Source organism: Nyctereutes procyonoides, unplaced genomic scaffold (genome assembly GCF_905146905.1).
Source record: "Nyctereutes procyonoides isolate TBG_1078 unplaced genomic scaffold, NYPRO_anot_genome, whole genome shotgun sequence".
In the NCBI taxonomy this organism is placed as follows: domain Eukaryota; kingdom Metazoa; phylum Chordata; class Mammalia; order Carnivora; family Canidae; genus Nyctereutes; species Nyctereutes procyonoides.
Genome location: NW_026575125.1, coordinates 10,123,684 through 10,140,436, shown reverse-complemented (window position 1 = coordinate 10,140,436; position 16,753 = coordinate 10,123,684). Strand labels below are relative to the sequence as shown.

The 16,753-nt window shown below is 45.9% G+C and overlaps 1 protein-coding gene across 1 annotated transcript; it reads right to left on the bottom strand.

Annotated features, from left to right (window-relative positions):
• Positions 1-5,376: 5,376 nt before the first annotated feature.
• TCEANC (transcription elongation factor A N-terminal and central domain containing) lies at positions 5,377-11,344 on the bottom strand. Its single transcript, XM_055337974.1, has 2 exons — positions 8,840-11,344; positions 5,377-6,431 (listed from the first exon to the last, which is right to left on the bottom strand). Exon 2 carries the CDS (start codon positions 6,421-6,423, stop codon positions 5,377-5,379), a length of 1,047 nt encoding a protein of 348 aa, XP_055193949.1. The 5' UTR covers positions 6,424-6,431; positions 8,840-11,344.
• Positions 11,345-16,753: the final 5,409 nt, after the last annotated feature.

Genomic DNA, 16,753 nt, shown 5'->3' with positions numbered 1-16,753 from the left:
CTGGGAGAGAGACAGAGCAGCAATTGTACCCAACTTTTTATCTAAAAAAAGTAACACAGACAAAAGGAGAGTGATGTGGGAAAAGGCGCGAAGAGCCCTTCTAGATTCAGGTATAACAACTGATGCTTCTGCCCCATGCAGTTACTCCTCATAACCAGGGCAACCAAGATCCAGGCTATACTTGTATTGTGCTGCCTCTCTGTGCTGTTAGTTTGTTTTTATTATGGGTCATGGGTAGGGAATTTGTGGTTGTTGGATTTGATGAAACATCCATTTGCAAAATTGCCAAAAGAAGGAAGGAAAAAAAAATCGTTTTGCTTCTACCCCACTTAAATTCTTGGCTGGGACTCTGTAGCAAAAGACAGATGAACAAGAGGAAAGCATTCCCATTTACTTAATATAGATTTTACCTGACACAGGGGCCTTCATAACAGAATGAAGCCCCAAAGACAGTTAAGTCGGTGTGGGATTTTTTACTTTTTTTTTAAAAGATGTATTTATTTGAGAAAGAGAGAGAGAGAGAAAATGAGTGGTGGGGGGAGGCGAGGGAGAGGGAGAAGCAGACTCCCCACTGAGCAGGGAATCTAACCTGGGGCTCAATCCCAGGACCCCAGGAGCCTGACCTGAGCTGAAGGCAGACACTTAACCAACTGAAGCCACCCAGGTACCCCTAAACTGGTGCGTTTTTGTACCAGGTTTGATGAAGAGTGGAACATCAGGGAGGAATATGATAGAACAAAAGGGCATGAGCTGGGGGAAGGCGAGAAAGTCTTTGTTCAGACTCCCCTGGGTGTCCCTGCCTCTGCAGGGATCAAGGGTGCCCCTTGCCTTGGGTATGAGGAGAGCACCTCTCACTGGAGGGTCTGAGGACCTGCCCCAGGGGAGAAGGGAGGGGCAGAGTCCTGCTTGCACTTGCCCTTATTCAAATTCCTTCCACTTCTTCAATATGCCAAGGTACCAGATTCTGGAGCAGGGTTTCCTGAACCCTGTCACCAAGGGCTTTGTCAACTATAAAGATGCAGGGAGAGGAGTCTCCGTGTACTCTTGCTTGAAACCAGTCCCGTGACAACTGGACTACTGCTATGGCCACCTGCCTGGGGATCTCTGCATCCAGGCTTGCTTCCCTCCCCCTCTAACTTAACACAGCGGCCAGAGGGAACTTTCATAAAGGCCATTCAAATGGGATCACTACCAACTCCCTGGTTTCAATGGCTTCCCACCCGGCTTGGACAAAACCCAAAGTCCTTATCATGACTGACAAAGGCCCTACTGAACCCAATGGCCCTTGTGACTTCACCTCTGTCCTTCTTCTCCTTGCCACTGGACCTCAGCTCCAGTGGACTCTTGCCCTACCTGGTCTGTGTCAGCCACCCATTGGCCCGCCCACAGTAGGGCCATTGAACTTGCTGTTCCCATAAAAGTGATTTTAAATTAAATGAAAGCTTTCCCACCCCCACCTCCGCAAGCAATTTTAAGGAAAACAATTTCTTTTTAGTGGATAAGACATAAAATGTGAAAGAATGATTATCTCTACTTAAAAATGTAATGCTGTCTCATTGGCTAAAAGAAAAAAACCCACGTTACTATTTGCCTATTCTTGTTCCAAAAGTTCCTGACAAAGTTGATTTAAAAAAAAAAAAGTTGATAAAAAATGAGAAAGACTACCCAGATTTTTACATTTTGGAGAGTAAAGGAATTTCCATTTTAAATGCTTCTGTTCGTCTCCAAATTGTTTGCCCAATTCCAGCATAAAATATTTTTTAAAACCCCACCACACACACAAAAAAAACAAACCACGACATGAACACTGGGTTTTCATGTGATGTGCTCTTTTATAACCGCTGAATAGTTTTTAAGATCGTTCTAAGTCACATGAAACCAGTTTGTGAAACTTGGAAGTTTTAGGTGACTTTGCAAGTTTCTCCTTAAAAAAAAAAAAAAAAAAAAAAAAGACTAGCGTGTTACATCACAATAAGCAGCCCTGGGAAGCCACAGGGAGAAAAGATATCAGAATAGAGGGCACCTGGGTGGCTCAGAGGTTGAGCCTCTGCCTTTGGCTCAGGTCATGATCCCCAGGTCCTGGGATCGAGTCCCAACATCGGGTTCCCAGAGGGGAGCCTGCTTCTCCCTCTGCCTGTGTCTCTGCCTCTCTCTCTCTGTGTGTCTCTCATGAATAAAAAAAATAAAATCTTAAAAGAAAAAAGATACTGGAACAGAATTTGCACTCAATGGCCTCATGGCCTTGGTTACTTCAAACCCATTTGAACACACATACATATTGTAGTTTTAGGCACTGTTTGGGGAACTGTGTCAGGAGGCAGGCAAGCTGTGTATCTGGTTACCTTCAGAGCTCTGACACAGGAAGTTAGGATGGGTAGGAGAAAACTGGCGAAAATGTGTAGGTGTAGGTGCAGCGAGAACTCAGAAGTAAACTTTTTAAAACTGTAACCATTCACATTTGACAAGTTCTCCAAAGAGAACTTGTTCAGCTATAAACACGCAGAAGGCGTGTTGGGCGTAAACAGTTGCACACTGCAAAAGCCTTAAAGAAGGAACTTCCTCTTCAATTCATGTATTAATGTTGGTAGAGTCAAAGGCTGAGGCAACGGACGACCTCTGACAGATCGGGGCCTGTTTTTACATAAAGAGAATTGGAACTTCACACCTAAAAGGGTTCAGAGTATGTGACCCCCAAATACGCCATCCGGGCATGATGATCATTCCAGGCTGAAAGCCCATGAGAACAGACCAAGTCCACACAAGCTCTGGGCCTTCCATCCACCTGCCTAAGGGCAGAACGTAATCTCCTGCTGTGAATTCTGTATCAGGAAGGAGGAAACCACCTCCTCGGGTGGCAGCAAGAAAAGTCCACAGAAACAGGCCTTACTACACAGACATTATGTTCCATGACCCCCATCCCCGTATATTTACCCTCCCACAGTCTGCTGCCCCTAAAAGCCTAAAGCCCTTTGCCTTTGTCTTATTTCATTCTTTGTTAAGATGCTACTATACAAGCCCATGTTCTCTTTTTTTAAGATTTTATTTATTTATTTATGAGAGATACAGGCAGTGAGAGAAGCAGGCTCCCCACAGGGAGCCCGATGTGGGACTCGATCCCAGAACTCCAGGATCACGCCCTGAGCCAAAGGCAGACGCTCAACCACTGAGCCACCCTGGCGCCCCACAATCCCATGTTCTAATCTCCACTGGAATTCTTCATCACCAGGTTTCTCCTCTATGCATCACGCACCATGTGTTAATAAACAGATTTTCTCCTGTTGGTCTATTGTCTAATTTGCAGGGTCCTGCCTTCAGAGCCTAGCAGAGCTTTTTTCCTCCCCTACAGATCTAAATTCACATGCCCTGGAGAACATGAAGACTCCCTACCATCAGAAACCAAACTTCATCAACAGTTTAGATACTCCGGAGAACTTGTGCAAAACAAAACAAAACAAAACAAAACAAAACACCCAACCCAAACAAACACGTGACTCCTCTGACTAGGCAAGGGGACTAGAAGCAAAATTCTAACTGCGAGGTTAGAGGATAACTTTCATGGTTCAAGGGAGACACCAGTAAAGTGAGAAAAGACAGGGGAAAGTAACCAAGCCCTGGTTATCCAACGTCAGAGCCTAAAGACACTATTCATCTCGTCCCACATGGCCAGGAATCCATTCCTAAAGGTCCTGCATGGAGAATTTGGAGGAGGACAGTGTGGGAGCCGTTGGAGTGGGGCTGGCTAAGGCTGTATGGCTCGGCCAAGTCATGGCACCTTTGAGGACCCGTTTCCTAATGATGAGGGAGCAGAAGGCAAGCTGAGGACAAAGTACAAGTTGACACCTCCATGACCCCGGCCCCCCCAGAGTGGGATGTGTGTGACATTCCCTAGGCACTCCTGGCTGCCCTAAAGCTATAGGAAAGGAGAGACAAATGGTTAACTTATATAGTCCAGTAGACCTGAGTTTCCCTCATTTTACAGAATATCTCAGTGATTTATAAAAGAAAAGCATTCTTGGGGCACCTGGGTGGTTTAGTCGGTAAAGCATCTGCCTTCACCTCAGGTCATGATCCTGGAGTCCTCGGATCCAGCCCCACATCAGGCTCCCTGCTCAGCGGGGAGTCTGCTTCTCCCTCTCCCTCTGCTGCTCCTCTTGCTTGTGCTCTCTCTCTCTCAAATAATCTTAAAAAAAAAAAAAAAAGCATTCCTATTGATAACCTAACTTCCAGAAGGAAACTCCCAACTGCCTTAATATTAATGCTTTACTACAGGGAAAAACAACCTTGACAATGGCAAGGCCTCCAGTATCTTACAGGTCCTCTTGTGCATACAGAAATTCTTTAGAAAACCCCTTTTTCCTTACCCCCTATTCCCAAGTATATAATCAGTCATGTGTCACAAGCCTGGGGCACCAGCTCCTTCTGCCCAGAGGTCCTGTCCCCTGTGCTTTAATAAAACCACTATTTTGCACCAAAGACTGGCCATCGGGCTGGGGACCTCACCTTGTATATTCAAAAGCTCTATCATACAGAGCGACATTCTTTTCTTAGAGCTGTGAGACAATCAAGTGAGAGCCTGTGTGTGAGCAGTTCTCAACTCTGACTGCATCTCAAAACACCTTGAGGAATTAAAAAAAAGCAATGGCGATGCCTGGGGTTGCAGCCCATGCATTCGGATTCAATTGCTCTGGGGAGGGCCCTGAGCATCTGTGGGTTGTCAAGGCTCCCCAGAGGACTCTCATAGGCAGCCGCCCAGGACTACAGGCCTACTGAGAAAGCAGCACTTCTCAAACTGTCTTGAATAGGATCACCTGAGGCTCTGCCAAAATTCAGAGTTGGGACTCAGGAGCGCAAGGCCTGGGACTCTGCATTTCTAACAGGCTCTAGGGCAGGAGGAGCTGCTCTCAGCCACACTCAGAGAACAGCAGAGTAATACGTGGCCACAAAACAAAAAGTCATCAACTTTCTCCCCAAACGGTCACATTTTAGTGATTGTGGTGTGAGCTTGAACGAATGACTTTCCTTCCTTCTTCTTAGGGTTGTTTTAAGAACATAGTGTGTATTAGATTTTATTTTATTATTTTTAAAATTTTTTTAAAAAGATTTTATTTATTCATGAGAGACAGAGAGAGAGAGAGAGAGGGAGAGAGAGAGAGAGGCAGAGACACAGGCAGAGGGAGAAGCAGGCTCCACGCAGGGAGTCCAACGTGGGACTCGACCCCGGGACTCCAGGATCACGCCCTGGGCTGAAGGCAGGGGCTAAACTGCTGAGCCACCCGGGCTTCCCCCCTGTATTAGATTTTAAAAGCAAGCATAACAGGGTGGTATCAAAAAAAAGGTATCACTCTGGTTCTTGGTTAAGAGAACATTTATTTACAATTATAAGCACACCCACTTGCTATGGTACCACTGCTCCCCACATTCGTTACAGATCACATAGGTCATCATCTCCTCATCTGGATTTGAATTCCGTACCCAACTTGGAAGGAAAAGTGTGCCTCTGGCGATTACGGTGACCTTGCAATTGAACTTCTCACAGCGTCTGCATTTTATTTTTCTTGTGTGTGTGCCCTCGATCGCTTGGGGAAGGTGATGCTCCTGTATGCAAGATTCCGTGTAGGAGGCTCTCAACTGCTTCAGTTCCTTGTTTGCCATTTCCATCACAGTCATCTTGGCGAATTCTCTTGGAGACATGGTCCCAGAGAGCAGGTTTTGTTGTAAGTGAGAATTTTTGGGGTTCCTCAGATTGGCAACTTTGCTTCTCACACAAGTTTTGTATTTTTTGAGGTTCTTGGAATGAAGGGTAAAAATGTGCTCTTCAATTTCTCTTGCAAAGTCTCGCCACAAATCAGCTTTGGGCTGCTCTGTGAAAGGACTAGTTAAAGCTTCATAAAGAAGCTCTGTGCATTTAGCTCTCACAGGTACCACGGGATCCAGCAATTCACTGGATCTCTGGGCAGTGGATTTAGGGTCACCGCCCCTGAAATGCTCCTCCTTAGGTTCCGTCTGACTTGTGCTATTTTCAGGCACAATCATTTCAATGGCTTCTGCAACACTGTGTGATGAAGAATTAGAGCTGGAGCCGCCTGATAGCTCATCCTGACTTGGGTCATGAGAAAGTCTTGAGTTTTCTTCATTTCTACCCGTAGGGAAAGATTTGTCCCTCGGTTTGAAGTGGAGATCCTTTTTATAAAGAGCTTTCCATTCTGACAGCAAGTGTTTGGCTTTCTTTTTCAAAGCCACCAAGGGGCAGTGTTTGAGGACTCTGTACACAGCCCTGACCACAATGGTCTCCTGGAGATCTTCTTTCGTCACACACAGAGTCTCCAGGTCAGTAAGGTGGTTGCCAAGATCCTCAAAATTCCTTTCAGACAGCAGTTGCTCAATAAGGGAGGCGCTGGCAGCTATCTGGTTCTTGTCAGACATCTTTACAGCTGCAAGGAAAAGAGAAAAGAGGTTTCTGTTTTTTTCAAGCTTGTGTTTGCCAGTCAAACTTCCTGATAATAGCAGGGCACTTTCTGCCAACTACCTATGTGGTGTTTTCTGAAAGAGTTGTGTAACACAAGTGGGTGTGACCTGTTAGAAAATGGAATCTGCAATGTGGTATGGTTTAGTTTCAAAAGGCTGAGTCGCAGTAGTTGGAAAAAAAAAAAAAGCGGCACTGTAACCAGCTTCCGCATTAACAGTTGCTTAAAAGAAGCTTGTTGGAAGAGCTCTATAACTTTTTCCATCCCAGATTTTACAGATTAATAGTCTTTCTGGATCCAGATGGGTCAATTGCTTTGGATGGAATTTGGTAGTCACATTGGGCATGAGATCATGCCAGTGTCAGCATCAACAGGGTAAGTCTGAGCAAGGCTGGCCCATTTCTTCCCATATTCAGTTATAAAGCTGAACTACTTGTGGATTTTATCATCTTTAATTTGTACTTTTCTGAATACACAAGAATGAGAAACAGGGCAATAAGGGGATGCTATTTAGTGACGAAATGGTGAGATAATAGAGGCTGCAAAGCAGCCGGAGCCAGATCTGATAAGCCCGAAGAGCCAATGGGCACTGTGCTGATATCCAAGTCTTCTGAAAAACAGGGTAAGCATTCAGACTAAGCAATCTGGATATTTTATGACTTTGGACCAACTAGTCGTAGGCCAGTTTGGTTCCATTAACTTTTTCGTTTAGCTTCTAGGTATAAAAAGTTGTTTGATGATTATATCTCTGTGAATCTCATCCCAGGCAGGTGTTTACTTTATCTAACCATTCTATTTTTCTCTCCTTATAATGTACATAACCTTGCTACCTAATACCCTTGTACCTACATCTGCTCATCTGGTCTAAAAATGGACATATGCATCTTGATGCCAGGGACCCTGTCTTTTCAAAAACTCATGGGCTTCCATTTTATAGCACTTGATATTAAATGCCCATCACTGGGTCCCCTGGGTGGCTCAGTCGGTTAGGCATCTGACTCTTGGTTTTGGCTCAGGTCATGCATGGTCTCAGGGTCATGGGATAGAGCCCATCTTGGGCTCTGCCCTTAGTGAGGGAGTCTGCTGGACTCCCTCTCCCTCCCCCTCTGCTTCTCCCCTTGCTCGCACATGCACTCTCTCTAAATACATAAATAAATAAAATCTTAAAAAAAAAAGCCCATCACTAAGCACATAGGCTAATAACACCGAAGGGAGCACAGAGAAGATCAATGCAGCCTTCTTATTTTTTATTTTTTAATGCAGCCTTCTTAGAAACCATCTGACAAGTTCTGTAAAATGCAATGTTCTTTTAGTCAGCAATTCTACTTCTGTAAGTTTACATTAGGGTAACAAAAGATGTGGAAGCTGTACATGTAAGAATTTTCTTCAAACTTTGAAGAAACTGCAAGGTCCCAAATGGCTAAACTTGCACATAAATGTGCATAGCAGCATTATTCTTAATAGCCAAAAAGTAGAAACAACCTGAATGCCTGTCAACTGATAGATAAACATGTAGCCTATCCATACAAGAGAATGGTATTTGGCCAAAAAAAAAAAAAAATTCTGATATATACTAAAACATGGATGAACCTCGAAAACACTAAGTTAAAAACACAGAAGACCACATATTGTATGATTCCATTTATATGAAATGTCCAGAATTGGCAAATCTATAGAGATGGAAAATAGACTGGTAGTTGACTAGGACTGGGGCGGAGGGATGAGGGGGGCAGTGGGGTGGAATGAAAGGGGGGTGGCTGCCAACAGGTGTAGTTTTTCTTGAAGAAAGTAAGCAATCTTCTCTAAAGTTGACTGTGGTGGTGAACTGCACAACTGTAAATATACTAAAAATCACTGAAGTGTACACTTTAAGGAGGTGAACTGTATGGTGTATAAATGATACCTGAATAAAGCTGTCATTTAAAAACAGCATATATGGGGCATCTGGGTGGCTCTGTGGGTTAAGCATCTGCCCTTGGTTCAGGTTAGGATTCTGGGGTCCTGGGATTGAGCCCCACACCGGGGTCCCTGCTCCTCGGGTAGCCTGTTTCTACCTCTCCCTCTGCCTACTGCTCCCCCTGCTTGCATGCTCTCTCTCTGTTAAATAAATAAAATCTTTAAAAAAAATAAAAAATAAATAAAAACAGCATATAGAGTCTGATTCAAATTTTATTTAGGAATCACATATGAAGAGAAAAGGTCAAAAACAGATACACAAAATTTTAGGTAGTGACATTTTCTGAATGGTAAGATTTTTAGATGACTTTTGTTTGTTTTTATTCCTTCCTGGATTTTCTATGATGAGTATATATTATTTTCATAACCAGAAAAGTGATTCATCCAATATAATTTCATGACCAATTCCACATACTTACAAATATTTGCCTACTGGAAAATGGCACAGTAAATGGATCAGTCTTCCACCTTCCCTCTGGAATCAGAATATCATATAGGTGTTATGTGACCGGTGGCTTTGCCTTCAGATTAGCATTCACAATTTCCTATCGTAACTCCAATTGCTGAGTCTAAACCAGTTGAATCTCCTCTCGAACATGAAATACTCATCTTGCCTGCATTCCATATTCATTCCATAGGCATCACTACTGAAGAAATCAGGATTGACGTTTGCTGGATGTTGACAAGGTGGTTAATCAGAGAGAGGTCTAGAGTGCCCACAAAGAGGTTAGGCAATATTTAACTCAGGTCAGAATTTCTCAACAAACGGTCAGAGTCTCAAGGAGATTCTGAAGGGGAATAGCTTCAGGGCTTCAGTGCGATGAGAACAGCAGTTTGTTTTACCAGCAAAACTTTTTTTTCCTTTCTATAAATCTATAGATGTTAATGGATTCATGCATGAGCACTCTGCTCTTTATTTCACATGTCCTTTTATTTACCTCTCCTCTGTATTTCTTTCTTTTCCATTTCTAATTGTGGTAAAATACACATGCCATAGACTTGTCATCTTAGGGATCCCCGGGTGGCTCAGTGGTTTAGCGCCTGCCTTCGGCCCAGGGTGTGATCCTGGAGACCCGGGATCAAGTCCCATATAGGGCTCCCCACAGGGAGCCTACTTCTCCCTCTGTCTGTGTTCCTGCCTCTCTCTCTGTGTCTGAATAAATAAATAAAATCTTAAAAAAAAAGAGGCCTTGTCATCTTAGCCATTTTTAAGCATATGGTTCAATTGTTAAGTACATTCATGTTGTTGTGCAACCAGCCTCCAGAACACTTATTCTCTTGCAAAACAAACTTTGTACCCATTAAACAACTCCCTGTTCCTTTCTCCCCCATAGCTCCTGGCAACCATCAATCTACTTTCTGTCTCCATGATTTTGACTACCTACTGCATGTAAGTGGAATCAAACAGTATTTGGCTTTTTGTGACTGGCTTATTTCACTTAGTATAATGTTCTCAAAGTTCACCTGTATTGTAGCATGTGTCCTGGAACAAGTGGTCTATACATGCAATGGAATATTAATATTAATAATAAATCAATGAATTAAAGAAATATAAATAAGTAATAAATATTAGTAAGAATGTTATTAATATTCCATGGTATATATAGACCACATGTTACTTAGCCATTCATCCACTGATAAACACTTGAGTTGCTTTCACCCTTTGGCCATCGTGAATAATGCTATGAACATGGGTATACATGTATCTCTTTGGGACCCTGCTCTCAATGTTTTTGGGTAAATACCCAGAAGTGGGATTGCTGGGTCATATGGTAATTCTACTTGCAATTTTTTGAGGAACTGCCATACTGTTTTCCATTCTTCTCCATTATTTTTAACAGCATTTAAATCCTGTCAACTTTTTTTTTTAAGATTTTATTTATTTATCCACGCGAGATACACACAGAGAGAGAGACAGAGACACAGGCAGAGGGAGAAGCAGGCTCCCTGCAGGGAGCCCGATGTGGGTGGGACTCGATCCTGGGTCTCCAGGATCACACCCTGGGCGGAAGCCGGCACTAAACCACTGAGCCACCCGGGCTGCCCAAAATCCTGTCAAACTTTCTATTCCCCCTATGGGACAATGATGTGGATATGAAGCATTTATTGCCCTTAGGAGGGAATACTGTGAAAGCAGCTGAGACACAAAATTTTGAGAATTGCCCTAAGAAGATAAGTAAGCTGTGTATCCAGTTTACAGCTCTACAGAGTTCATTCAATAAATATTTATTATATATCTAGTACATATTAGATGCTGAGCCTAAAGAGATCTTCTCGGGCAGCCCCGGTGGCTCAGCGGTTTAGTGCTGCCTGCAGCCCAGGGCCTGATCCTGGAGACCCGGGATCGAGTCCCACGTCAGGCTCTCTGCATGGAACCTGCTTCTCTCTCTCTCTCTCTCTGTGTCTCTATGAATAAATAAATAAAATCTTTTAAAAAAATTAAAAAAGAGATATTCTCTGCTTTGAGGAAGCGGACAGCCCAGTGGAAGGAATACAGACAAGAAACTGGCCACTTATAACACAGGGTATCTCCAAAGGATAGACGGGGCCGCTAGAGGACATTCGTAGCAGGAATACTGGACTCGAATCTGGGTTTCCGACCATCTGGGGGCCGGCTCTAAAGGCTTCTTCACTGCATTCATTCTGATTCATGGCACTTTGTTAGAGGGATCAACCTCTAGTATAGATCTCATCAAGCCATTCCCTCATTTTCCCACTTAAAGCCCCTCAAAGGTTCCTCTCTGGTCTCAGGATGGTGCTCCAACGTCCTTGGCTGGGTAATAAAAACTCCTTCCAGGGGCACCTGGGTGGCTCAGTGGTTGAGCGTTTGCCTTCGGCTCAGGGCATGATCCCGGGATCCTGGGATCAAGTTCCACACTGGGCTCCCCACGGGGAGCCTGCTTCTCTCTCTGCCTGTCTCTGCCTTTTTCTCTGTGTCTCTCATGAATAAGTAAATAAAATGTTTTACAAAAAAAAAAAAAAAAAAGCCCCTTTCAGCCTTCCTCATGACCTCACTGAACCACAGAAAGGCACTGCCCATTTCACAGCTCTCTGTCTTTTGTCAGAAACTCCCTGAGCTAAGCCTAATTCTCACCACGAGTGGCATCAGGCCTGACCATAAACCTCAATCATCTGGAGAAATTAAACAGCAAAAACAAAAACAATGCCAGGGCCTTGTCCCAGAAAGAATGGATGGGAATCCCTGAGGGTAGGCCTGGCTATTTTCTCAGCTGCCCAAGTGACTCTGATTTAAAGCAGAGCTGCTGCCACTGCTCTATACACACACTAGCACAAGGCCCTCCTGCGACAGGACCGACTCAGTTATACTGCCATCAGCCCAAAGACAGCTCCTGACCTGCTCCTCCAGTGAATGTATAGAACTTCCCTGCTTTTGGATTTTGCTGACTGAGCCCCATTAGGAAATATTAAAAACACCTCCTGTGCACAGCTCACCTGAGACTCTTCTCTACAATTATAACTGGTGGTTGCAATGTCTTAAGTGTCATGATGCACCCAGTTCCCTGGACTTATTCCCTCCCTTACCTCTTAACAGCAGAAGGCAATGTACATTTATTGAACTGTACGTGCCACACACATTTATGTCATCTCCATCCTTGCGAAGATCCCAAGTCAGGTATACGGCTTATCTCCATCTTCCAGATGAGGAAGCCTGTTAAAAAAAAAAATCATGGGGATCCCTGGGTGGCGCAGCGGTTTAGCACCTGCCTTTGGCCCAGGGCGCGATCCTGGAGACCCGGGATCGAGTCCCACGTCGGGCTCCCGGTGCATGGAGCCTGCTTCTCCCTCTGCCTGTGTCTCTGCCTCTCTCTCTCTCTCTCTCTCTCTCTCTCTCTCATGAATGAATAAATAAAAAATCTTTAAAAAAATCATAAAATTTTTTTTTAATTTAAAAAAGTCTTTAAAAAAATCAAATATTTGTGATGGTTTTTCATTGTGCGGACTACATTGAAATTATTCTTTAAAAAGATTTTCCTTATTTAATCACGAGAGACACACAGAGAGTGACCCAGAGACACAGGCAGAGGGAGAAGCAGGCTCCCTGCGTGGAGCCCGATGCAGGACTCGATCCCAGGACCCCAGGATCACGCCCTGAGCCGAAGGCAGACACTCAACCACTGAGCTACCTAGGCGTCCCTAAAATGTTTTTTATTGTCTGCTTTCCCCACAAGACCATAAGAGAATGATGTCTGTTTCATTCACTGAGACACGCCCCGGCAGACACCTGGCCAGTTCTTACTATTACTCAACAAATTATTATTAAATGAGAGAAGAGGATCCAGAGTGCTTCCTCTCGTCTCTGCCTGTACGCCCCATTCTTTTTTTTTTTTTTTTAAGATTTTTTATTTAGGTTGGAGCACAACCAGAGGGGAGGGGCAGAGGCAGAGGGAGAAGCAGACACACCCCTGAGCAGGGAGCTTGACGCGTGGCTGGATCCCAGGACCTCAAGAGCATGACCTGAGCCAAAGGCAGACGCCTAACTGACTGAGCCACCCAGGCGCCCCTGTACACTTCATTCTTTGCACTACAGACCAGCTTGCTCGTACCCACTGCACCTAAGCTCACTGCCCCTCAGCTTCTCCCACATGAGCCAACCTCATCTCAATTCTAGTTCGAAAAGTTATGTAAAAGACAAAACAAAAAGGAGTAGCAGCAGTAGCAGTAGCAGCACCATGGTGCCCACTGTGGGTTGAGTGGACCGCAGAGATCAAGCTTGCAGGGATAAGAAGGGTCAAGAAGCTAGAGTTCACAGAAGCCGAGGGGCGTTGAGCATGTTCTGTAAGTTTCTTGATGATTCTGTGCCTTGGTTTCTTCACCTACAAAACTGGGGAAATTCCGCATCTTAGGTTTAATATGGGAAATAAATGAGATAGTCCTTATAAAGTCCTTAGAGCCATGCCTGTCACACAGTAAGACTACATGACAATTACACAGGACTATAATTAAAGATTCACGTGACATGGATCTACCATGGCAGGCACTGTTGTATAGAACTTTGTTGGTGAACTTCTTCTGGAAAAGGCCAGATAGTAAATACTGTAAGCTGTGCAGGCCATCCAATCTCTGTATGGACTACTCAACTCTGCTGCTCTGGTAGCAGGAACAGCAGCCATACACGACACATAAAAGAATGAGTATGGGGATCCCTGGGTGGCGCAGCGGTTTGGCACCTGCCTTTGGCCCAGGGCGGGATCCTGGAGTCCCGGGATCGAGTCCCACATCGGGCTCCCGGTGCATGGAGCCTGCTTCTCCCTCTGCCTGTGTCTCTGCCTCTCTTTCTCTCTCTCTATCATAAATAAATAAAAATTAAAAAAATAAAAAAATGAGTATGGCTTTCCTCCAATGTTTTTCAAAGACAGCTAGGCTGGATTTGGCTGTAGGCCACAGTTTGCTGAGCCCTTTTAAAGCAGTGCTATCCAACAGAAATACAACGCAAGCGACAGATAAAATTTAAAATTTTCTAGTACCCACGTTAAAAAATAAACGAGTGAAGGTAATGGCATGGTACCTAAGCAGTGTATCCAAAATACTGCCACTTCAACATGTAATCAATAAAAACAAATTGTTGATATTTTACATTCTCTTTTTCATACTTATTTCCCCCAAATTCGCTGTTTGACACTCTGACGCATCTCAATTAGGACCAGGAACATTTCAAGTGCTCCATGTAGCTCGTGGTTACCTATGGGACAACACAGTTCTAGAGCATATGCTAATACAGATAACGCTTACGTGCACACCTATTGCCCCAGCTTCTGAATATACATGAAAATGAGTCTATGCCGGGCGGGCAGGAGCAGGCCCTACATATCTGTGGACTGAATGCATATAAAAGCTTGTTAATATTAACTAATATGGGCACGCTGCACACATCTGGCTTAATCCCCGGGGGGCAACGAGCGATCAAAGAGAAATTTTGTTTCTAGTCATAACCCACGTACAGCTCTGCAGCTACACAGGGGAGCCCCTTCCCCCAGGGAGAGAACCGATGCCAAACGCTGGGTCGGGGCGCCGCGGTTTCCGAACAGCCACGCAACACTGCGCTAGTGCCCCTTCGTGTTAGGACGCCCCTTGTCACAGGTGCAGAGGGCAGAAGGGAGCAGCGCAAGGGCCCGCGGGGGCCCGGGCTCGGGTTCGGGAGAGGGGCGCGCGGGCCGCCAGCTCGGAGGCGGCGGCGGCCCCCGGGGATCCGCCCACCCCAGCGACGTCAGCCCGAGAAGAGGCGCGAGGGCGCGACAGGGCCCGCCCGCCCCGGGTCGCACCGCGGCCCCCCGCGCCCTCCCGGAGCAGCGGTGAGCGTCCCCGAACAGGGGTGCGCGTCCCCGAGCGCCGCCGGGCGCACACACGCGACAACCCAGAGCGTCGCTCACCGAGAAGCGCACACGCCCGGGCATCTCCGGAGACGTCGGCGCCGGGACAGAGCTTCCGGCACGCGGGGCGGGGCCACCGAGACTCCACCAATCCGAGGCCGGCGGCCGGAGACCACGGGCCGGGCGCATGCGTGCTGGGTACGTGGCGTCTGCGCAGAGCGACCGGCGGCCGTCAAGCCGGCGCCGCCGCCCGCTGTGGGGCGACCGCGGGCGCGGCGGGCGGCGTGGCTCCGGGGCCTGAGTTGAAGGCAGCTGCGCTCAGGAGCGTTTTTCAGCCGCGAAGTGTGTTGAACTAACTCCACGGCGTACGCTTTGTGCTCTCAGTCAAGGCAGCGCTCAGCTGAACGGTTGACAAAACGGTGGCCGGAAGTGCGATTGATTTCATGCAGTAATTAATTAACAAGTATGTATTGCAGCCCTAGCCCGCGTCCCTTGGTACGGAAGTCCTGAACATTCGCCAGGTGGCCGTGGCACCGCTCATCCGGACACTCTCTCCCTGCAACGGTCCGATAAAATCAAAGCGACGGTAAAACTCGGGGCTTTAGTTTCAAAGGGCTATTTCTGCCGTAGGATGGGTTCTATCACAAGAACTAAGTGAGACACCTATGAATCTAACTGGTCGAGCAGGGACGCTCCATAGGGTATAACAAACTCATTTTTTCTCACTGCTGCTCTGTTGGCCCTCCTGCCCCTTAGCTGCTCCAGGGCTGGAGCTTGAGCAAACCGCGCAGCTTTCCCGGTCACTTTCAGGTTCCATGAAACAATTTGATGAGTGTTGTGCGTTGAATGGTGCCCCGGCCCCCAAGATAGATACAGCCACTTCCTAAATCTGCCTCCCCCAAACCTGTCCAGGCAACTTTACTTGGGAAAAAATGGGGGGGGGGGCTTTGTAAATATAATTAAGGATCTGGACAGACAAGAAACTGGATCCTGGATCACCTGGTTGGGCCCCAAATCCAACGAGAGACAATCCTTGTAACAGAAGACAAGACACTGGGATTGAGTGAAGGTCATGTGAAGACAAAGGTGGACATTTGACTCTAAACAGACCTGTGTTACCATCCCTTCCTCCTGCCATCCTTACCCTGGAGAAACCAGAAAATAGTGCAGAAAGTGTGCAATAGGAGAGTGAAGAACTTAATCCACATAACGTTCCCTTTGCTCTTCCACAGAGTTACAGGTCACACCTGAACTGAGAGGGAGCCAGAGCTTTGAATTGGATGACTGATTGAAGTTTCCATATTAGATTAGGCTGGCCTTTTTAACCATCTAGTAATAAGATAAACTTCTAGAATTCTAACAGCCCTCTCCCACTCTTGCCTTCTCCTATACACGAGCTGAAGGGGGGTGAGGAACCACAGGACGCAGAAGTAGTTTCGGGCTCTCCACCTAGCCTGTACAGATGGTACACTGTGTCTCTTTAGAACCAGAGGGCACTCAGCCCTATGCTCAACTTTGGGGCCTGGCAAAACCCTGAGTCAAGAGAAGTCTCATTTAACACCCCCTTCTACCTGCCATAATCTGGGGTCATTTCCATACCGCTTATTCTTTTCCAAGCTGTTGGTCCCTCTTGCTCATTTCTTTAGAATGAGTCATTCTACGATCACAGATTAGCAGAGAAGTGCAAGGCCAGCAAGCACTTGTCACTTGGTGGTGTGTATCACAGGACGAACGTCCAGAAGCAATGAAAAAACATTTATACTACTTTGTTACTAGGGATGCTTCAAAGTTGCCATTTATTCAGAAAAATATAGAAAAGGTACAAAAAGAAGTGGGATGAGAGGATCCTGACGCTGCTCAAAGACCTCTGCCTGCCCGCTCAGTTGCCTTTTGCATTTCTGCTAAGAAATCTGAGCCAAAGCCTGCTACATACGTGGGATCTCATCCTGTCCGTGTGGCCCATTGCCAGAAGGACAGTTGGCTGGTGATCCTGTTTGCGTTGCT